The sequence below is a fragment of the Parambassis ranga genome, chromosome 19 (assembly GCF_900634625.1).
Source record: "Parambassis ranga chromosome 19, fParRan2.1, whole genome shotgun sequence".
Taxonomy (NCBI): Eukaryota; Metazoa; Chordata; class Actinopteri; family Ambassidae; genus Parambassis; species Parambassis ranga.
In genome coordinates, this window is record NC_041039.1 from 13,758,581 (window position 1) to 13,782,232 (window position 23,652).

The 23,652-nt window shown below is 40.5% G+C and overlaps 3 protein-coding genes across 3 annotated transcripts; all 3 read left to right on the forward strand.

Annotated features, from left to right (window-relative positions):
• The first annotated feature begins 2 nt into the window (after nt 1–2).
• On the forward strand, nt 3–3,273 carry LOC114451700 (kunitz-type serine protease inhibitor bitisilin-3). The gene is made up of 6 exons (XM_028430496.1): nt 3–134; nt 1,017–1,208; nt 1,669–1,845; nt 1,993–2,037; nt 2,163–2,241; nt 2,353–3,273. Exons 1-6 carry the CDS (start codon nt 68–70, stop codon nt 2,435–2,437), a joined length of 645 nt encoding a protein of 214 aa, XP_028286297.1. The 5' UTR covers nt 3–67; the 3' UTR covers nt 2,438–3,273.
• Nucleotides 3,274–4,148: 875 nt separating this feature from the next.
• usp3 (ubiquitin specific peptidase 3) lies at nt 4,149–11,670 on the forward strand. The gene is made up of 15 exons (XM_028430493.1): nt 4,149–4,606; nt 4,892–4,952; nt 5,241–5,378; nt 5,511–5,594; nt 5,782–5,863; nt 6,109–6,188; nt 6,585–6,698; nt 6,899–7,012; nt 7,170–7,319; nt 7,573–7,679; nt 7,963–8,043; nt 8,165–8,283; nt 8,375–8,488; nt 9,952–10,019; nt 10,530–11,670. Exons 1-15 carry the CDS (start codon nt 4,516–4,518, stop codon nt 11,002–11,004), a joined length of 1,878 nt encoding a protein of 625 aa, XP_028286294.1. The 5' UTR covers nt 4,149–4,515; the 3' UTR covers nt 11,005–11,670.
• A 1,487-nt stretch (nt 11,671–13,157) lies between these two features.
• On the forward strand, nt 13,158–17,659 carry fbxl22 (F-box and leucine-rich repeat protein 22). Its single transcript, XM_028432249.1, has 2 exons — nt 13,158–13,788; nt 17,077–17,659. The coding sequence occupies exons 1-2, from the start codon at nt 13,217–13,219 to the stop codon at nt 17,423–17,425; spliced, it is 921 nt and encodes a 306-aa protein (XP_028288050.1). The 5' UTR covers nt 13,158–13,216; the 3' UTR covers nt 17,426–17,659.
• Nucleotides 17,660–23,652: the final 5,993 nt, after the last annotated feature.

A 23,652-nucleotide genomic window follows, 5' to 3' on the forward strand; every position in this document is an offset into this window, starting at 1 on the left:
TAATGAGCACCCACTCCCACTGTAGTTTACAACCCTCACTCACTTCAGCACACAGAGCAGCAGCAAGATGAAGCACCTTCTGTTTCTGGGGATTGTTTTTTCTGCATTCTACATCGGCCATTCACAAATGCAAGGTACGTCCAACTGTTTTCTTCTTAAATTACAATTCATTTTACATTAAACATCAGACTCAAGGTTCACTTTTCACAATAGGCCAATAACACGACTTTCTAAACCGAAGATGACTTTCTTCGGTTTTGTATATTGTTTTACTAAAAGCTAAAACTTCACCTAGAGGCTTCACCTAGAGGCTTCTCAACATGGCGCCTGGTGTGAACGAGGCTTTAACACGGGGGTTATTTTCAATTTGTTGTGCAGGTGTTCAGATGTAACGTTCATGCTGTGACCGGCATCTTCAACCAACAATGATTATCTTTGGCTGTGGCCAAAGAATAAATGATAGCACCGAACGTTTACTCTTCAGGAAATGTTATTTACTCTCTTCTAAAAAATTGCACTAAGCTGACAGGACAGTTATTCCCTCCATAATACCAATCTTTTAAACACTGAGATCACTCCTGTCTGAGCCTGACTGTTCAGAGCATGATGAGCTAAACCTGTGTCAACCTGCATCCTCAGCTTACTTTACTGCATACACAAAATAATTAGAGACCCAGATTTTCAGGTCAGGCACAAGTAGGAAAAGTTACTATGTAGCTGAATACTTATTCTTCCCCTCCAAAAGAGTATTTTGGGCAAAAGAACCATTTGAACCACTTCCCTTCTGTGATGAAGGGCGGGAGGACTGCACCATAAATGACACTTTTTATTGCCATCATAAAAACAGGGAGTGGGTCTAGGGTGATGAGTTTAGTTAAACATTATATGATCTCTATAGATGGTTTCTACTGAAACACAAGTTATTCTACCAAGCACCAGTATTCCTGATCAATACTTTAAAAAAGGGTCACATCATTGAATTCTTACTAACAACTCCTTTTAAAATGACCCAACAGATTTCTGTCGGCTACCCAAGGATGAAGGCGAAGGCTTAAACTTTGACTTCTTCGTGTATTACGACGCCGCCACAGATCAGTGCAATCCTTTCATATACAAAGGTGAAGGAGGGAACGCCAACCGCTTTGTCAATGAAAGGGAATGCATCAGAAACTGTTCGGCCAATGCGAGGTCTCGCTACCCAGTGGATGGTAAGGTGGATTTTTAAAAAAATTTTTTAGTAAAACTTCACAGATTAGATGAAAGTACATAGAGGCTGACTTCCTTGCTTCCTGAGGACTTTGGACTATGAACTGGCTCATGAGTTTTATGGCCTAACCAACTGTTAGAGGACTACAGAATCATAAAACCTACTTAAATGCAACTCACAGAGAGAAGCCATCATGAGTCATGTGCACCACCTACTCAACAGTGCCAATTAATCAGACCCACATATCATAGCTGTCCTTTTTATGTGTTTTTTATGTGCACACATGGCTGCAGAGGTTCTAGGAATGACACGTTAGCATTGAGTATTGGTGATACGCCCCCAAGTGGTGAATGAGTAGCAGTACCGTACTCTTTGAAAGACAAAAGCTTGATGAAAGCCTAACGTATTCATATTATCAATAAACGTGGTCTGATAACGCGTTTGATGTTTTCTCCCCACAGTTACGGAAGCATGCCACTTCAAACATCTTGTTGGTGGATGCAACGGCAACTACCTAAGATACTACTACGATTCAGTTCATGACAAATGCAAGAAATTCATCTGGTCCGGATGCATTGGAAATGGAAACAGGTTCTATGACTTTGACAGCTGCAACAAAACCTGTGCTGGCATCCATGGTGAGCACACACGTCTCTCTTTGATTGTTTTGATTGTATGCAATTTCCCCATTGTGGGACTAATAAAGGTTTCTTGATCTTTTAAGTCGAATCACACACAGCACACTAAGACTTTTCTTTTTAACAAATCGTTGTTCTGATTCTAAGATGATCGTGATGAACAGGAGGAGGATGAACCGGACACTCCTATCGGTCAGTACCTACACACAGGCTTCAACACATGTTCAGCTGTCTGCACAAATGTGTTGTCATATACATTATTTAGTATCAAATCCAATGACACAAGCCTTTCTCTGACCTCTGTCCTCTTTTAACAGCAATCATCTGCGGTGTTTTACTTGGAATCATTTTAGTTGCCATCCTTATAACTGTGATTGTCCTCACCGTCCAGTCAAAGTAAGGACATTTTTCTTTGTCTTTTGCTCCTTCTACATTGAAGAAAAACACTTGATTACAGCTAATGCCCACTGTCCTACAGTATTTCTAATAAGTGTTGTATTTTTCTAGGAAATCAAAGAAGAAGGGCGCAAAGAAAGGCAAAGAGCCACAGTCTCAGACACCCCTCCAGGACAACACGATTGAAATGTCATAAAAAAAACAAAATCTCTACCTCAGCAGCAACATGTAGAGCATTCCAGATGCCTGACATTTCATGATGGCTACTGATTGAAGTTTTTTTATCAGTGATAAATGTAATAAACATTACAATTTTGGGTTTCATATCTATTGCATTTGTAAAAAAAATGTCTCTGAAGGTATATTAATTTTCATAAAAGCTTTATTTTTTGTTTTTGACTAATAACACTACTTTGTAACAACAACAACAAAAACTGAGGTTTAATAGTGGCATTAGAAGTAGAAGTCAGTTAAATTTAATTATGAAATCGGAAAAAATCTGTCATTTTTCAGAGAAAATTCTCATTTCTTTTAGCTTGTCAGTTTTAACGCATTTCTTTGGTTTATGTGATATAAAACAGACTATTTGGGGGTTTTGCACTGTTAGTCAGACAGAAAAAAAAATTAAAGACCAATTCAATCACTGTTGGAGGAAATAGTTGATGTTAGATTCAACATATCCATGACTTGGAGGAAAAAAATTGTAAATGAGGTCACTGTTTCAGACAGACGATCAAGCATAAACAGCAGCAGAGATACATCTACTTGCACTGCATAATAATAATAATACTACTGCATAATTACCTGATCCTTATTGTTTCCAAAATATAACAGCATCATCACCTGGCGATGCCTGTTTCAGTCTCTGTCTGAATGCATGTGCCGCTTCAACCCAACACATATATTTAGAAATGTTTTTCTACAATGATGTTGTCATGCACTCTCCGTTATTACTGATGTTCTGCTCCGTGTTTGTAAATCCTTTGTTTTAGTTCAAAGATCTAAAAACAATACAGTGAAGAGCAACATTAACCCTTTTCTTACAATCTTTGAATATTCTGTGTTTTATTTTAAAGAAAATGTGCTGGCAGAGCAATTTGTATTATTCAGTGTAGGTGGTGTAAACGTTTGCATCATCATCATCTACATCTATGTTTAGTTCACATGTCCTTTGTTGTTTTAACAGAACATGTTCTGCTGAGGAAGGATTTTGTACTGTTGGAAAGCAGCACGGTTTAAACATTGTTAGGTTTTTCTGTGATGTTGTTTGATTAGTTCAATAAAACATGCTTCTTGCTTTTATACTTTATGTTACTTCTTTCATTACTTAGGTCCATGTCTCTTCTTGTGGAGGCCATGTGCCAAAAACTAGACTAGTTTTAACGCCTTTATTGTCTGTATGTGGGGCCTTGTTGTTGGCTTCTGCACAGTTACTGTGATTGTGTCGTTTAGGGGGACTACTTGCAAATTAAGCTTGATAATCTTGAAACGGAAAGAGAAAATCCCTCATTTCAATTTTCAGGTGTAGCACAGTTTTGCTTTACCTCCAAAGTGACGGTGGAGTCCATGTTCCAGGAAATGGAAATTACAGGAAGTGTGGATGTACGGGAAGCCAGCTTCAAAGTTTTAACCTGTAAAGTGACAAGGCAGTTCACAGCCTGTGTATGCTGCCGCCGGCAGAGAGGCAGCGATAACAGCGCAACTACGCATGCGTGCCAGCCACCGACTTTCTGAAAAAGACTTTTAGATGGCTTAATATGGATAAATATCGTATCTTTCAGACGCCAGTGGGCATTAATTCAATAGAAAATAATGCTAAATCAAATAATAAATATTTGCAGTGTCGCAAGGTGGTCTGGTAATTAGAAGCAAATAAGGAAGTTGTGAAATATTCCTCCAAGAAGCTTTTTCATCTTTGTGTTGGCCAACGACCGAGCCGGCAGGCTTTACGTCACTTCCTCAAGTTATTTCCATTTGTTTGTGGCCAGCGCCAGCAGTTATCTGGCACCTTAAACATCAAAGATAACGTTACCGTTTTATCTTACAGTATGTCAGAGTGAAAAAGAGCGTCCTTTTATTTTCCGTAAACTATTTTTCTTATACAAGCTGTGTAGTAGCTTACCAAACGCGTTGGCGTTAACTGAGACAGGAAAGCGTGCGTTCGTGATCAGAAGTAGTTTGCTCGGCTAACGTTAGCTAGCTAGTTTTACGTTAATTGGCTAACTACTGTTAGCTGCCCTGGTCCTGGTATCGCTAACTCACAATTGTAAGCTAATGGAGTGCCCTCATCTAAACACCAACGTAAGCTGTGCCATTGATTCCCCCAGATTGCCTAACGGTACTCCGTCCTCCTGGTGTTGTAATGGTAAGAGAAGTCTCCCTTTCTTTTAACGTATCTAAAATTAACTCCATTGTCTCCATAACACTGCAGCTGTATGGGGAGTAAATATGGACCCCCAGCCTCTGGTCAGGCTTTTGTCGCTGCTATTTTTGTGCTAGCTAGATTTTGCAGCTACATGTCAACACACCAGCTATCACAAGGGAAAATCATGTTACGTGTACTATATAACCTTCTCTCTATGGGTGAGATAGGGCAGTCCAATCTTAGCAGTGGATTATTAAATTAACCAGGGTTTTCATGTATGTCCAGTTTGCAGGTCCAACAAAAGTCCTTGGATTTGCCTCACTTGTCTGACGGTTCATTGTGGACGGTACGTTGGTGTCTTTTGTTTTGCACTAAAACAGTGCCTTTGTCCTTTCGTGGTTTTTGATTAAAGCCATCAGTAGCCAGATAGAGGTGTCAAAATAGCTTATAAAATCAGAAGTGCATATATAATTGGTATTTGTATAGGAAAATCGGTCAATGTCAAAATTAAAAACTGTAAAATATGTATGAATCTGCATAGATTTAGACCTTTAATATATTTTTTGCAAAATGTAGTAAAACCTATCACTTCATTTCTGTTTTTGTGTGTCATAAATGAATGTTTTCTTTTTAGATATGTCAATGGCCATGCAAAAAAACACTTTGAAGAGACCCAAGTCACTGGTATTAGTCAGAGGAAGGGTGAGAAACAGGAGAAAGAGAAAACCCATCATTCTGTCTGCATGGACTGCAGCAACTACAGTGTGTTTTGGTGAGTGGCCCTCATGTTGATTTTATAGTTTGTTGCCTGTATGAATCATTGTGAGGCTCATACTCAAACCTTTAACAAAGGATTGTGCTGCAAGTAAGGAAACCAACTGTTTGTTGCATGTGGATTTTATAGTTACAGATGTGATGACTCTGTTGTCAATGACACCAAACTTGGCCATGTGCAGAAGGTGCGGGAATACCTTCAGAGTTTAGAAAAGTAAGTACTAACTTTAAGAATAACATTTTTGTATATGCTATTGTTGCTTTACTCTGCCATTGCTATGTTATGTAGATAAAAAGCTATGGACATATCTGCCAAAAATCAGCCTAATCTGGAAGCATATGTAACGGATATATGTAAAGGATGTGTGACAACATGCTCAGTTTTTTTTTATCCTTTACAGCTCAGCACTGATGAGTGACAGACAGAGGAAACGAAAACTTCAGGAAAGCCCAGCCCCTGACAGCAAGTTGTTAAAAGACAATGTAAGTAAAACTCAAAAGCAAAACTATAGCTACTAATAAATGTACTTCAAAACTTGGTTACATTTTCTCTTTTATGTACAAGTTGTAACAGGTCTCCGGTTATGTAAGTCACACCTAGCTTGTATAGAGCTGTATACAAAGTTAATATCCCAATAAACCTATATGTCAGTATAATATATTGTTTGGTCGTGCTTTTTTCTATATTATGTTAATTATTGAAACATATGCAATCATCTTTCTGTCAGGAGGGAGCAGCTTTAGGTGCCACAGGCCTGCGGAACTTAGGCAACACTTGCTTCATGAATGCCATTTTGCAGTCTCTCAGGTAAGGCTCTGCACTGAAGAGGAAGAATGTGGGTGGTAAACTGGGTATGCAGCATGTCTCAGTAACTCTGCCCCTGTAGACCCAGGGCCCCACGAGCAGTCATCCTTTATTAATATAGTCTGGGGCACAGTCAGGGGGATTACAGAGGCTGCTTGGAAACAAGACACAGTCAAAGGCCAGGTTTCACAACTAATGTACATTTTGTCTTATTACTGAAGGATTTTTCTGCTGCATTTATCAAAGCATTTTATTTTTATTATACTACTATTATATTAGATGCAAATGTTATAAAGTATTATTAAGAGATTTCACACATTTGCAGGAGCTTACAAGTGTTAGAAAAGCAAAATCCATGTTGATGAAGCTTACTTATTACAAAATGTGTTTCTCTAACAGCAACATCGAGCAGTTCAGCTGTTATTTCAAAGAGTTGCCTGCAGTGGCTTTACGCAGTGGTAAGACGGCAGGAAGAAGGATGTACCACACCCGCAGCCAAGGGGACAACAGTGTGTAAGGTCCTTCTGGTGGAGGGAGGATTTATGGGCATTAGTCTGACATTAACTTCAGCGAGTATAAATGTTTCATTGATGGACAGTGGTAATTATCTCAATCTGCTGCAATGAAACTACAAATTTATAGTGTTCAGTGGGCTTTAGAAATTGAATGTACTACACTGTGCAGCATGGTAACTGGTTTGTTTTATTGAACAGGTCTTTGGTAGAGGAGTTTAGAAAAACTCTCTGCTCACTGTGGCAAGGAAGCCAGAGCGCCTTCAGTCCAGATTCCTTATTTTATGCCATATGGAAGATCATGCCAAATTTCAGGTATGCTGAGCAGTAAACTGTTTCCTTTTCACCTCTGTGTTTTGTCACACAGCTCCATCTGTTTTATTTAAAACCGTGTCAAAGGTCTCATATATGCAGAGCATCCTATTTTAAGTTATTACACTAATTTCATTTAATGCTGTGTTTGTGTGTACAGAGGCTATCAGCAGCAGGATGCCCATGAATTCATGCGTTACCTGCTGGACCACCTCCACAGGGAGCTTCAGTACAGTCGCAATGGGGCGTCTCATCCTGTCTCGCCTCAGGATGGAGTCCGACTCTCCACCACAGAGAGCAAATGCAGCATGTGAGTCCATCTAACCTAACAAATGACCCTGTTTTGCAGATGTTTGTGTCTTTTTTGTTTTAGAGTGCTGATTGTAAAAGTAGACCAAGCTGTTTTAAAAGCCATTTTTTCTAGTTGTACTGTTTTTCTCCTAGATGATATAATATAGAGTCTAATTTAATATTTTTATGATTTATTAATTGTATCTGTGTGTATCTGTTAGTTGTCCACACACAGAGTGTGATAGGTGTTTAATTTTCCTTGTTATTTGCAGAAATGGGACTGCCAGTGTTGTCACATCAATTTTTGGTGGTATACTTCAGAATGAAGTCAACTGCCTGATATGTGGGACAGAATCCCGGAAGTTTGATCCGTTTCTTGGTAAGATAAAAACATTTTGTGGGAAGGTTTGGTATTTTTCCTTCTTAGTATTTTTGAGAAGCAGCAAGACCATGTCCGCTGCAAACTGTTATTTTCAATTAGTTTTTGACTGTGTGATAACATTTGTGTGAGAGGGTTTAGCAGTGGCAGACCCAGGCAAAGTTGATTGTTGCTCTAGAACACAAAGCAAGTGAAAGAATGTTAAACCAGTTACTTACAGGTACATACATAAAGCACAACACGGTTTGATGATATTAGGGATTTGTTTTCCTCTTCCACTCAGATCTGTCTTTGGACATTCCAAGTCAGTTTAGACAAAAAAGAAGTAAGGACCAGGAGCCAGGGCCAACATGCACCGTACGTGGTAAGACTCCTGCTTTCAGAAGTAATTAGATGTCCACAATGTTTTTTGGCAGTAAGAGACCCAGGAGAAAAAAAAGAGAAGTATGAGACCTGTAAGGAGCATTTGTTTCATTTTGTTTTAGACTGCTTACGGAGCTTCACTGACCTGGAAGAGCTTGATGAAACAGAGCTGTATTACTGCCATAAGTGTAAAAAGAGACAGAAATCAACCAAGAAGTTCTGGGTCCGTAAGCTGCCAAAGGTATGAGACAACTTTTTAAACAAGTACTTAGTACAAACCTAGAGTAGTCTTTTTAAATTAATATAAATTGACTTTTTGTGTCCAATTGTAGGTTTTGTGTCTGCACCTTAAGCGGTTCCACTGGACGGCCTTTTTGAGAAACAAGGTGGATACATATGTGGAATTTCCACTGAAAGGCCTGGATATGAGAGGCTACTTACTCGAGGTAAGTTTAAAATAAACTGAATACAAATCATGCAATTTCACAATGTAGATTTTATATTATAACCAAGACAAACCATAAACTATCAGCTTTTGTTTTCAAGTTTTATGTTTTTTTTTTTGGAAAACTTAAGTTTACTGTCCTGGGTATAATATCAATCTCTGCTCATAACATGCATTTTGCTTGTGCTTACCTTTATCTTTATTATTTTGCATCCGTGCAAAATGTATCGTGTGCTTAATGCTTCATCCCAGTATTTGGATGCAGTTGAAACAGAGTGCTACTGCCTGTCTGAAAATAATGAAAACAACAAGGAACAGTACATTTAGAGAAAAAACAAGCTTGTGAAAGTGGTCAGTGGGGAAATTTTACTGGTATTAACTTTAGCCATTTTTGTAGAAAACAAGAAACTAGCCACAAGAAACTAGTGTACCTGAACCAAATTTAAACATTTTGTAATTATGGTTTGGCAATATGAATAAGTAAAAAAAAATGAAAAAAATGATTAAAAACATTAGTCACATAATCAAAAGATCTCAAGTGAAATGCTGAAAAAAAAAATCACTTGAAATGTGACAGTGAACAGTAACGGCTACATTGTTGGGCACAAACCAAGTAGCCGCAGACAGCGTGAAGAACTATTTGAAAAAGATAGGAAGGGTGTTTTATATGAAAACAAATAAATTAGGTCTTCACCAACTAGTGATTTAGTCAAATTTTGCATCTAGCTGTTGACTGTTAACTGGTGATTATTCACATCCAATGAGGAGAAAAACATGTTTTGCTTGTTGGCAACAACACTGATCACTGTTGGCCTCTCTGTCTGACTACATTTAGAAAATGATGATGATTGTCTGTAAATTTCTTTGTGTATAACCAAATGCTTGATGCATTATTCATAGTATGGTTCACTGGTTGGCACCTGCAATTATGGCTTGGTGATGGCTCTGCAGGCAGCTATGTCGGGGACCGACACTACATGATGACTGCTGATTCACACTTGTGTTTGACTCCTGTTCCTCTTTCACGAATGCACGGCATGTCGTTTTGAAATTAACAGAGAGGGCTCCAGGGGATGCTGTTTACATCAAGTTTGTTGTTGACAACACTTGTTATCCTTTACCAACTCACTCAAAACATTGTGAGTAACAAAATGTCAAAAAAGGCTGCCAAATGTTTACTATTTGTCTAGTCTGCGTTCACCCTCAATCTCAAAAATAAAACTATATTTGTGCCCTGTCTATATTGTTGAGGTAATGTCACATTCTGTGTGTGACTCCTGTAACATTTAGTTTTTTTTCTACCTTTTAAGGTACGTTCCTGTTTGTTGAACTTCTTTTGACCTTTTGTGTGTCTACAAGACTATAATGGGACCTTGCTTGTAGACAGATCCAGATGCTAGGCTGTAAATCTTGGAATGATGGTATGGATTGATCTGACTTCTCTTGTTGCTTTTCTGTTTACAGCCAGAAAATTCATTACCAGGTAGTTGCCTGTATGACCTTGCTGCTGTTGTGGTGCATCATGGGTCTGGGTGAGTCAAAGTTCTGTCAGATTTCATTTCATGTCTTTACATTATATAACCAAAAATGTTAAAGGTATCCGTTTTGGAAAAACATTTGAAATTAATTGTTCTGGGTGTAATATCAACCTACCATGAAATTTCTACATAAGTTTCTACTGTGTTGTTTGTTATTGAGATGAGTGAAGGGCTTAATTGTAAATCTATATATTTTCATCTGTCAGCCAGCTCAGCTTAAATTGAATGGCAATCAACTGCCAAGCTGTGTAAACAGTTTAGATCCAATTTTGTCCAAAAGCCTTGTCAACAGCTGCAGTTAAAAAATTTATGTAGCTACTAAATGCTAAAAGTCATTGAGCTGAGAGTCCTTTAAGGAACATTTACATGTGCTAAGAATCACAGTCCTGCTGTTTCATCACTGGCCTCTAGATGGCAATGTTGCACTGATTCAGCAGAAACAAATGTAATGTAAAAAGCAGCAGGCAGCAGAGCATGATATACTGTATGTGTTTGTGTTCACAGGGTTGGATCAGGACATTATACAGCATATGGGAGCCACGAAGGCGGCTGGTACCACTTTAATGACAGCACAGTGACTCTGACCAATGAGGACGCAGTGAGGAAGGCCAAGGCCTACATCCTCTTCTACGTGGAGAGGACTGGTCAGGGGTCCTCTGACAATATTGCCACGAACAGCACAGCCACAAATAAGCCTGCTGTGGAAACAGCTGCCATGGACAGTGTTTCCTCAGAAGCTGCTTCTCAGGACAAGGGTGCAGCAGACAGCACAGTAGCCTCAGACATGGATCTGATGGATGTGGAAGCCTCACAAATGAATATCCTTGAAGAGAAATCCCAAGGTAATGGTACCCTGGAAGATGAGAACAAAGACATGCCCACACTGGATGAGGCTGACAGTTCTATAGTGGAGGCTGTCACAGATAGGGATACCTCAGACAGGGCTGTAGCAGAGGCTCTACAGACTGTTGCACAGTGATTTAGTCAGATATCGTTGCCTCAGACCAGCCCATCACTCCATTTTGGCTTCACCTCAATCACAGTGCTTAACCATTCTAGTTGATTTTTACATTTAATGTGTCTGCTTCTGTGGTGTTTATGACCTGCTTGATGGTGTCATGTATAGTGACTTTTTGCCTTCTTTTTCTTGATGATGAATTCCTCAGTTGAGGTAGACTTCTGCATATTGAATAGACTCCAAAGGTTTAAAGTAATGAAGTTAAGCTTTAGCCTCTGGTAAACCTCAGTTGGTCCAATGTTAACCTAGAATGATGTCATTATGTCGGCACACTGTGTCATTGTGATTATATTTGGCATCTCTATTGTTTTAAATGTTTCTAACGTTATACTTTCCACCTCTTGAGAACTTTGTAGTTCTGTATTCCCATTGTTAGAGGGTATGATAAGATTTAGAATGCAATGCATTTGACTGACAAGTGCTCATTTGGGGTTTATAAAGTTGTTTTAACTTCTTGACCAGAACCTGTGTAAAAGAAACCATCATGCTCAAGTAGGTTTGTCTGTATTGGTGTTGAAGTATCATTTAACTTTTTATGTTGATTAAAAAATAAGAAGACAGGGGACCTAATGAAACTCAATATGTGTATTATGAAGAATACAATGGAGAATCTTTCTTTTAAATCAATTAATTTGTGTGTGTTTTCAATCGCCTCTAAGCTTGCACCTTTATTATTTTACATTATTACCACCTGAAGCAGTCAGAGCGAGACAGAGCAACCAGGTTTTTATATCGCACTATTACTGTTTTTAAGCTGCTCAAATCCTTTTATCCACTGGGTGCTAATGTCTTGTTTTAGTAATCTTTTAAATAGCTAAAGCTCCCATTATTTAATTACTAAAGTAAGAATAATAAACCTCCAGGATATTGTGGCTGCACAGACCCATAAGGAAAGACAGTTGGTCTGATGGAGAGGATTTTTTTTTCTTTTCACATTTTTATTCTGTTTAAAACACCATTATCATTTCTTGTGATGGTAAACAGCCTTTGATATGTCCAAGTACGCCTTTAGAGGAAAGAGAGCAACATTTTTTAGTAAGCATCTTTTGTTGTTGTTGTATTCCTCTTTAGTAAAGATCCCCACCCACCCACACACATACACACAAAGAACTCCCCTCGGGACACGTGCCAGCCAGTGAGCGCTCTCTCTGGCAGGAACAAGCACTCCTGTATGCTGAGGAACAGCTGCTCTTCATCGCCTGCTCACAGGTGGCTGTGAGCTCTCTGCTCTGTCCCCATTAATGACACAAGTGGCCTTTTTTCTCCTTTTTTCTGTTTCTCTTGGAGACATGAGCATAGCTGCCAACAATAAGCTCACATTGCATTGTGTTTGTTGGATCAAAGGTCTGGTTAAGGGCATCATGACACCGTGAGTCATAGTACAGAATGTAATCTGCCTCCTGACAGCGGGCATTTCCCAATGTACTGAATATTTTAGAGATTGGTGAGAACATGTGGAACAGGACATAACAGGGAAGGTAGAGCGGTGTGATGACAGAGATATAATGGTATTTTGTCACTTCAGTATGTCCTCTGAGCTTTGGTTGTGCAAACACACACACTGAGTCATAGTTTACCGTGTTCCTTCAGGCAAAGTACTATCTAATCTGCTGGTGCTCGTGACTTTCACTCACATGAAGGGCTTTTAAAATTGTGAAATTGTGCCTCTGATTATCGTGAAGTGATACAGGGAACATCTAAGGTCCTAAAAGTGGGTCATTAAAGTTGTGTTGCAATTCAGTGACGAGAACTGCATTCCATTAAGTTTTCCAAATGATAGATAGGAAAACAGATCTGGATCATAACTTAAAGATCAACCTTAGGCATATTTAAAGATGTTTAGAAGACACAAACTAATAGTTCCAGTTACCTAAGCTGAAATTAAATCTACCCCTCCCTCATTTAAAAATAATGAACGTGACAACAGTCTTTAGTGTCAAACACATGCAAAATAAGGGTCGAAAACACAAGTGAAAACATATATATGTTTAATTTATTGAATAGAGACTTTAACCTTGAGCAACGACACAACTTTTTAATGAGGGATGTGTTTACTGCAGTGTAAGGTGGAGGTGTTTCTCTCTTTTTGTGTGTCTGTATCTGAGAAGTAGGCCAGGACAGTGTAAACATCTGGCTCAGTCTAGCGTTTGCTGCCTGTTGAGAGCAATGACAGATGGAAAGGGAGCGTATGGCTCAAACACTTCCATCTTTGACCGTGCTGCAGTTGTCTTCCCAAAATAGCCCACACTCCACGGCCTTATATGTGCAGGCCTTCAGCGTGTGCCTGCGGGGGCATCATGTATCTAGGCCACACAATACAGGCTGTGGGCTCATTGTTGCTGCCTACCAGCAGGCCTATCACCGCCCCAGGGACGAGGCCTGCCTTTATGTCTCGGGACAGCTCACCATGCATCTCGCTCAGCTCAACCGTGAGTGTCTCCTCCACCTTTTCTCCTTCCTGGACAAAGACAGCCGAAAGAGTCTGTCCCTCACCTGTCATCAGCTGCGTGAGGTCTTCCTGGACCCCTGCCTCTGGAATCTACTCCACTTCAGCTCTCCATGTCAACTGAGGAAGGATAACTTTGTGCTTGGACCCTCACTGCGTTATTTGACTATTTGCTGGTACTCCAGCAGAGTCCTGCAAGTGTGCAACATAGAGGACTGGTTGAAGAGCTCGTTTCAGAAGGACATCTGCAGTAAACATGAAAGTGTGGTCAGCACCTTCTTGGCCCATGTGTGCCGCATGTGAGTGTCTGTGTGAGGTTCTCCCCTGCTTTGCTGTGTGTGTTTTGGAATGACGACGATGATGAAGAACAGTCTGTGTGGCTTCAAAGCTTCTGATGCCATAAACAAAGAGTAGAATTAACTCTGACACAGTGTGAAAAGTGTGTAGACACATTCAAAATGTTGTCTTGGAAAATTAACTCAGGGTCTTGAGGAAGATATTCTAGATGTATTGGGGTATTTTAAGGTCATTCATGCCCCACAGCAGGGAACACAATGGTTTTCATTTAGAGCCTCATGCTGTAGTCAAACGGCCCCCATTTAGCTGTAAGCAGCATGAAGCAAAATCATTAGAAACAGATGCTGGCTACAGAGACAGAAAATGACACATCTGTGGGACATAATGCTGATTCTATTAACTAACATAACTGTGGTCGCATTTCAAATTATATTTATTGAATGACGTGACAGTTGGATTTGATAGGTCACTGAAACGTAGCGGCTTTGGCTCTTGGCCTTGTGTGTGCGTGGCTGGCTGCATGCAGGAATCAGCCTGGAGAGGCGTAATGAGGTCTCTGGATAATTTCTTCAAGGCAGACAGTAATAACCGTTGATGTGAGTGCAGCTCTGGCCGCCGCAGCTGGCCGGAACGAGGGGAGGGAGAAGAGGGCCGGCTCAGCAGAACCCTGTGAGGATTTCCTGTATTATGAAATTTGAGAACGCAGTGAGATGAGTCCAAAGTAGAACCACCTACTCTGTGTGTCTCGGTGGCCTTAAGGGCGCACTCATTGCATACTGATAAACCCTCCCAAATTGTCTCAGGGAGAAGAAAGCAAGTGCACGTGACAGAATGGGGAGGGATCTCTGAGAGGCTGTGGGGGTGATAAGGAGTGATTTGGCCACAGACCCTCCCAGTCAGCTGCATACTGGAGATTTATGCAGGCAGGTGGAGCCTACAATTGGCTCTTTGTTGCTGTCAGAGGAATGAACATGTGCGTCTGTCTCTGCCTGCCTCTTCCTGGATAAGACTCTATGACGCCAAGCTCATGTCTATATTTTTTTTTCCTTATGGAAAAAACTATAAAACATGTCTTTGGGCCCCTTTATAGTGTAGTTCGTAGTGTAATGCTCCTCTGTAGCCATATGACTACAGCACATCAGTTATCAAAAACTTGGTTTTGATTATCTTGAGGTCGCAGTATTAGGATTACACAACATGAATTAACATGTTATGTAGCGTGGGTGGCACAGTGGGTGGTACGCTAGAAGCTTTGGCACAAAACTTCTATGGTGAAACATTTCTGAGGCGTTTTCTTCCCAAATTTGATACGCACCATTTGTTTAAATTGATGCTTTCTCAAATAAAATACGAAGAAGCACGTCGTGGGTTTCTATTTATGATACACATCTGCTCTCAAAGGCACACACAGTTTCAGCTGACAGCTGCTTTTGAAAAGAATTCCCCTCCACCTTTTACTGAATCTAGAAAGCAGAAGGATGACAAAATAAAAAAAACCCCTTCCACTTGAGAGACGCTAAATGTACGTCTTAGTTTCTTTTAGAGTTCACTGGATAATTTGACCAGACAAAATAACCGTTAGGAAACCAAACGGGTCATTAGAGAGATGATTACAGGTTAGCAGTGTGGTGTTCAGTGCTGGTTCTCAGCAAAGACCAGACTGCCCTCTAAGCTGTTTGTTTTAATGTGAACTGCATCATGTCTCCAACATAAATGGAAGGAAGACATTTCTGAGGTATGAGCTACATAGTTAAATAGATGCTTTGCATTCTCTGGACATCTACATACAAAAGAAGTTGGATCAGCAGGTGCAATGGCATGAATCAGTATCCAATACTGCCAATTAATGCTGAGAGGAAGGTCTCACCTCGACGCTGTGCCACATCAGGGTGATTGTTCAGGTACACCTATGCATCTAATCACACAGGATCCCTCTGTAATGTGATTTTTTTTTAACATGCAGGTCGCCAGAGTGTCAGGCGCCATGACACTGTACCTGAACTGTGCTGATATCACAGTAGCTGCTTGGGATTAAAAGCAAAAACTACATGTTGGTGTGTTAGAAAGGAAGCGCAGGCATGTATGAACGCTTCACATGTTAACAATTAGGATCTATAGAGCAGGTAGGTGGAGAACCTGCAGTGTTGTGATGAGCTGCTCCTTTGAGCTTGAGCCGTAATGTTCAGTTGCCATCACTGCCTCTTAAAGTTAGTTGATCTTGAATGGAAATGATAGACAAATAAAGTAGGAGAGAAGAATTTGACAAGGACGGTTTAGGACAAGGTGGTACGTACACACTGAAACAACCAGTATCCGCAGAGGGGAAGTGCTATGAGTGGGTGGATTATATAACAAAGTTTGACGATTTTGGTACATTTTAATTTATCTCCATTCATTTGTCTTTGTGCTCTGTCTTCTCACGTGTAAATGGGTCTGTGAATGCCTCCGTTTCTTGTTAGCACAACACTCCACCTCCTCTGTATTCTGTTAATGTCAATACTGTGCACTCACATGCTCTGATAAATCCCATGCTGCAGTGCAACAGAGCACATGGATTGCTGTTGCATGATCAGAGGTTACTAGGGCAGAACCCTCCACACTTGCAGGCAACTAGAATATGTTTGGCTCACATGTGGTAAAGTGGTTAGATTATGTAACCCTTTATGTAATCTGCATCAGGAACATAAATGACATCTCCGATCCTGTCTCATCAGCTGGCTCTGTGCTGCCCCGCCTGTGGTCTGCAGTGCACTACTGAAAAATGCAGGAAACACTTGCATTTTACAGCAATGTTCATCTTTAGGCGCTATTTCCAAAGCAATGTTGTGTTGTTGTCATGCCATAATTCATCAAACATCCTGTAATTGTTCTTTGCAATAGTGCCATGCTCCATGTTTTCACAAAAGCTTTTTAAAAGGACGGAAACACATAAGCCCCAGTGGGACAGCGTGTAAAGAAAAGATGGTTTGGACTAGGCGTTTAACGGCTCTCGTTAAACAGATCGTGTTGCTGCCTCTCTGTGGTGTTGTTTACGCCTCATTTATGCATGGCTCAGATCAACCACCCAATATATGCTATTCCCCTTTTATCTGACTCCTGTGGAGACAGTATTCATCTAAAAATAAGCACACATGCCGAACAGCACTGCTTACTTAAGACTTGACCCTCTTCAAACAGACTAATCTATCCCTTTTGTTATTTCCTAAGACGTTATGACATAAAACAGGTCTTGTACTCTATGATGTGTGATGAAACCTGTCACTGGTTAATGCCTGCTGTCTGTACCACAGGTGTCCCAACCTGCTCTCGCTGACTCTGTCTGGCTGTGGACACATCACTGACCAGGATGTGAACACCGTGCTGCAGTCCTGCAGGAAGCTGCGCTGCCTCCACCTGGAGAACTGTGTCCGCATCACCGACTGCAGCCTGCAGGGCGTGGTGGCTCATGGAGACAATCTGGAGGAGGTGAGGGTGGACTTCTGCAGAAACATCACTCAGGCAGGGCTGCAGGGCTGCAAAGAGGTGAGGCCGGCCCTCCGGCTGAGTGCGGATAGGAGCGCTGACATGATTCCTGACAGCAGGCCTGAGGAGAAGGTGCTTCTCAGGAGGACGCTGCAGAAAGTCCTGCAGTTCTCATGAGGGACTTTCTCATGTCCGCACACACAAAGGGACCACGAGGAAGAACTGCAGCTCATCGCCTATGGACTTGTGTTTTTCTTATGATTTGTATTTATTTTTAACTGAAGTGTTTTTTATACGTTTTTCTGATGAAACATATTTTTTTTTACTTATTAAGCTGCTTTTTCCTGAGTCTTATATTTAAGTGTCCTCACTACACAATTAATAGTTGGGATTAAATAATCTCATTCTGAACAGTTTACTGTTTTATTTGCTTTCTTACTGTCTGCATGGTGAATATGATAGTATCTTATCACAAAGACTGGAAGCAGCTGACCTGCATTTGTGTAAAGGTGTGTGTAAACAGATACTTTGTAGTAGTTTTTTCACTCTCTGACACACCCACACACACATTTGTTTAATCTGTACAAGACATATAACGACAAAAATGACCATTTGCCATTTTACTAGGTGTTCTGTGCCAGAAGCTGATGACAGGCACACAGAAACAGCAGCCACGTCAAATAACTGATTGTCTTTTTGTCATGTCATGTTTATCAGTCACCACAACAAATTGTACAAGAAAGTTAAGAAGTATTGTGTACTCTTCAATTGTACTTAGTTGATAGTTTGATTTAAAAAAAAAAAAACAAAAAAAAAAAACAAGTACCTTCCTGGCATGTTGTGGAGAAAGATAGCTGTCATGTCAGGATGGCTTTGGAGGAAGGGTACTCCCAGGGCAAAGTCGCCCTGAGCACAAGCTGTGATTGGAATCTTGTTATATAAGACACTGACACATATGAAAGAGGGTCTGTCTGTGATGCCATGTGACAAATTTATTGCAGGATGCTGCTGCTGCTGCTGCTGCTGCTGCGGGTCTTGGTCTTGGTTGGACAGCAACTCTAAAGAATGACTTTATACTCTCAGATCAGCTGGATGGCCTTAATTCCATGCATATCTATGCTCACAGTAGGAACGTGAATGTCTCAACATGCAGTGCAGCTGTTTACTTCACCAGAGACAGAACCGGCTCAGACTAAAACAAACCATTTCACAGTTCTGTGCTGTCTGTGTCTGCTGTTTCTCTGCCTGGACATCCTCTGCCCTTCTTTCTTTTTGACAGTGAACATATTAAATGTTAAAGTTTAGGGGATAATGATGATAATAATGCCTCCCGGACACACACACACACACAAAAGCTGAAACTCCCTGTCACCACACATCTTAATGAGTGTCATTAGCACTTGTCCAGAGACAATAAACTGGCTTTAATTTATTATATGGATCCCTTTTAACACTAAGGGGGAAAAAGGATTAATCTGTATACACAACTTAGTGGGGGGAAAAAGGTTTATTACTGATTTAATTTGTATATGGCCCACCCACAGCAAGGTTGTGTGCTCGGTTACACAAAACAGAATGAGCTGAGAAATGTGGCCTGGGTGGTTTGGGCAACAGGATCAGTTTCCAAATGTCTGTTTGGCCTAAAAAAGCACAGAGAGAGTACATTCAAGGATAATTTGATCTTGAGCATAAAAGTGTCAAAACAAACATAATTCTATCCTGCGTTAGCAGTGATTGGATGACTTAATACTGGCTACACCTCTCAGTGCAGTTACTACAACCTCCAAAATGCCTATTGAATCTACACAAAAATGTCTAAACTATTAGTTGTGAGTAGAATTTTAAATCAACAGTTATTTATGTTTGCTTGTTTTTTTTGTTTTTTTTTGTGTGAACCTCATAATTATAATCCTGATTTTTGAGAAATAGACCCATTGTTTAGACAGGACCAGACAACAAAAGCTATATTATAGAAACCTGCTTTAATAGCATCAAGAATTATGAGTTCCAGGTGGGGAGGCTCCTGAGGCACATCCGGCTGCTTACAGCTCCCCCAACACAATAACAGGACTGAAAGCTAGACGTGTAACAACAGGACTGTATCAAAGCGTCACTGGTCTGCTTGTTTCGGCTAGGGGCGGTGTTTTTATGGTTGTTTGATTTCAAAGGAGGATAATCTTGAAAGACCTGTTGCCCAGACGCTTGTCCTTAAAAAGCACTGCTGTTCAATGCGAGGCAGCTGCAGCGTTTAATAATGTCTGCTATGATGCTGCATGACTTTTATTAGTGCAGCTATCTGAATTGTGAATAAAGTATCCAGGCTCAGCTTTCACTCTGGTGGAATCCAGTAAAAAGTGATGACTTGTATGAATGAACAACAGGCTAGTGAAGAGCTGAACAACCAACTCTGTGTGTGATTGATTTGATATTTAAATTAACACAGAAAGGGAAAATTCATATCAGCTATTCACATCTCTAACAGTTCATTAAATGATGTTGTTCATCTCCACTAGTACATTTGTTAAAGTTGCATTGTTGTACAGCCGGCTGTTCATGAGAGTCGGTGTAATATAAATCCTCTGAGATCAAATGCAGACCTCCACATATGTCTGTCTCCACTGTGGAGTGTGAAAGGACTCAGACTTTGTTTAAGCAGTCCTGAGATGGAACAGAGTGCGTTTGGGGGTGGGGTGGGGTGTGGGGTAACCACGTCTTCAAACAGACCACACTTTACAATTATATCCCCCCTTTTATGAGAACGGTCTGCTAAGTTTCATGTTCCAGAGTGAGCAGTGTCCCAACAGACTTCTGGTTAAAGCATCAGATGGGATGAAGCCTTTAATCTTAATGATACTGCTTCAGAAAATATGTCATCGAGACAAGAACAGATTCATTTCAATGGTGGACGTTTTATTCACTGCCCCTTTACTTTGTGATTGCTGACAGTGGTACACACATACAGCATACATTTAAGCAAAACAATTCACCTAACAGTTGTTCCACAGAGGTTCACTGTGAGTGATGGAAGAAAAACAAAAACACTCATTTGCAAGATGTCACTCAAAAAGCTGAAAAAGCTTGCTACTATGTGAGCTGAAGCTGACTTGAATGGTTTTATACTGGTCTATAAACTCCTATTTCTACGCTCTGTTTACAGAAGGAACCTGCAACAAAAGTGGGTCTGTTGCAGTGTAGGGATTAAATATGTGTAAATATGTCAAAATGAAAAATGTTATATCATCATACACTGTGAAGCATGACCTGTGGAGTTGATTCACTGTTTCACCAGTGCTGAGAAGTAACAAAATCATATAGGTTGTTTGTTGGATAATATTTAAAGTGGACTTGAACACATCACTTTCTCTGTGTCCTCTACTTCTGTTGTTGGACTAAAAGCAGATGCTATATTGGCTCAAAAACCCATCTAGTGGCATTATGCAAGGGTACAGTCTGCAGCTAGCACGTTAGCAGGCTAACTGCTGTGGTGATCACTGCACACGCAATACAAAGTCTTTGTCATCAGGTTTCTTACAGTTTTTTTTTAAACAGTAAGATTTCATCTCTTTGACCTTGATAAAAATAAAAAAAATTGATTAAATCTATCAGTTGCACCATTAGAATAACAAATTTCATTAAAAAATTTTCAGCAGAGGGAAGCAGCGAACACTTTAATCATTTTAATTAGCCGCTTCGCTCCCGACAAGTGGCATCGCATGGAGAGATGAGAGACCATGATGGTAATGATGTGGTCTTTTCTTGCATTTATTAAGGAAGCTTGTTGCATTTTAATGTGGATCAAAGTGTGACTGTATTTTAATAATTCATACGGCTTGTATAATTTTAGAATGTACAGTAGTGTGTGTGGAAGTGATGCTGAAATGTAACAGGTTTGACGTAACGCCCCTTTGGAAGGTTTGTTGTCTTTGCCTCTCACTGCCGTAAAAATTCAAAAGTTCTTCGGCTTTAAATGACGGCTTCTTAAAGCTGAATGGAAAGTGATTTTGCACCACGTCTCTTAGCAAAACCAGCAATATCTTTTAAATTCCATGCGTTCTTCTTTCTTATCAAATCAAATCCCACAAAACCTACATCATCCACAATGCAACTCATTCTGAGATTTTGGAGTGCTTCGTTTCTTTCGAGCCGGTTTGTGTGTTTTCAGACCTATGCAACACTACCCCTGTATTAAAATATGACAAATGTATTATTATACACTACATTATGCCTTTCCATGTGCAAACTGACTTTGCACCCCTTTAATCTACAAATTGCAAAAATAGCACGATTACCACGAACTGTGGTGAGCGCCACAGAGAAGACACTTGTTGTGAGGAAATTAATCTAACACATTTTCTGTATCCCACCAGTAGCTGAGCAGACCCCCCATAAATAAAAGCTCAAATAAATGCTCTCAAGTTGACAGCAGGCAAAAAAAAATCCAGCATGTTATCTTTAGGATTCATGCTGCGAGAAGGCCTTTGTGGAGACAGTAGCACGGTCATTTCCCCTGTGTGAAATACGAGCTGATAAAGACAGGATGCTGGCAGTGATAGAGGGAGGGGGGCTGAAGCAGTAGAGGTAAGAGGGAAGGGGTAGCCATTTGAGCCCTGAAACTTGAAATCAGCAGTTTCCTGACAACCTTATAAGGTCAGCCATGGGAGGCATTTTTCACTGATCCACCCCTTGATTACTCACCCACTGTGGAGGCGGAACAGGGGGGATTTAAGCAGAAAGGGAGGATGGAAAAGGAAAAGAGGGAGGGTTCATGTTTTGGTGTTATTGGAGTACTTTGTTTGCGAGTCCGTGACTGAGTGCTCGTCCAGGGCCAGACACAGGGAGGGGCTCTGCATCCCTTTCACTACAGAGAACATGTGAGCTTCAGTGTGATATCAGATGCAAGGTCACTAATCAGGATCTGTGCTAGTTTTAACTGCCCGGAGCTTTGTGCCGTAGCAGCTATAGGCTGTAACCTAAACCTTCAGATAGTACGCTGTTCAGACGGATGAGTAATGCAGTCTAGACAGTGGAGGCATGTGTTGCCCTCTCTTGTATGAGACAGAGCGTGAATAAAATCTCCTCACATGTAAATATTCATGTGAGCAATGTGCACGCTTACTCTTCAGATGAACAGAATGTCTCTCAAGTGTTCCAAATGAGTCATGTTCAGATGCAGGTTTGTAATTTACAAAATTAGGGATTAGGATGCGTTTAGAATATTCTTTAGATTATTTTTATCAAGGTTGGTATTATAGTCTTTTGCAGACATGTTGTTGTTTCTATTACACTGCCTGCTATAGAACTAACTTATAAAATCACCTAGAGCTTTGTGAAGAGCTGCTTCTGTGTGGAAGCATACGAATCTGCCTGAACACTCTGGTAGTCCCAATACAGGTAAAGAAGTGGGGTGGGCATGAAGCTAAGGTCAGGCACTCAAAGCAGGCACAGTTGTCACATACATACCCAAGCTCTTTTTGTTGCTGGCTATAAACCTGTTTTTTTTCTCAAAATGTTCAAAATGCCAGTAACACGTAACATGAGGTTTCACATTTCAATCCTTCAAAAAAGAATGTGTGTATATTTCTCTAGCCACATCTAGATGTTCAAAGGGGGCGTTACGACTGTGGTTAAAAATGATCCCTGCAGAAGGGAACAGATTTCTACCTAAAACATGGTTAATGTTATGAATCTGTGTGTTTAAAGACAGGTGATTTCTACCTCCCTTACCCTGTTTTAATGGCTTCCCGTCACCAGTAGTTTTAAATGCCAAACTCGGAGAATCATTGTTAGGCCCTATTGTAATTGTAGTGTTTTTTCTTCTTCATTATTTCCCCTCCCAAACAAACGCATTTTTCGCCCCTTTGCCATGCACAAAAACTCACCAAATTTTGCACACTCTATATTTTGTGGTTGTTGCAAAGGGGCGGGGCAAAATGGCTCTACAGAGCCCCCTTGAAATTTTCAAAAGACACCCCTCGCATTTGGCTTAGTTTGGCGTAGCTGCACGAAAATCAGTACACATGTTTATCATACCGAGACATAACAAAAAGTCTCGTGACACCATGACCTCAACCTAACAGGAAGTCTGCCATCTTGGGTGGAAGTTGGGGATTTTTGCGATTTACACAATAGGTATGCAGAGGAACTCCTCCTAGGGATTTGGCTCGATTGACTTGATATTTAGTGGTTGCATGGTGCAGTTGGATCTCTGTATGTTTGGATGTGCCCACATGAAGATGGAATGTACAATAAATAAATCATATTTGGGTCACATGCACATGAAGTGAACTTGAGATATATCTCTTCTGCATTACCTGCAATGGTCTGATTAGATTTCCTTACATTTTAGATGATGTTTTGGTGCCTCCTTCATCTGCAGTGCTTGTGTGTTCTACCTTGCACCTCCT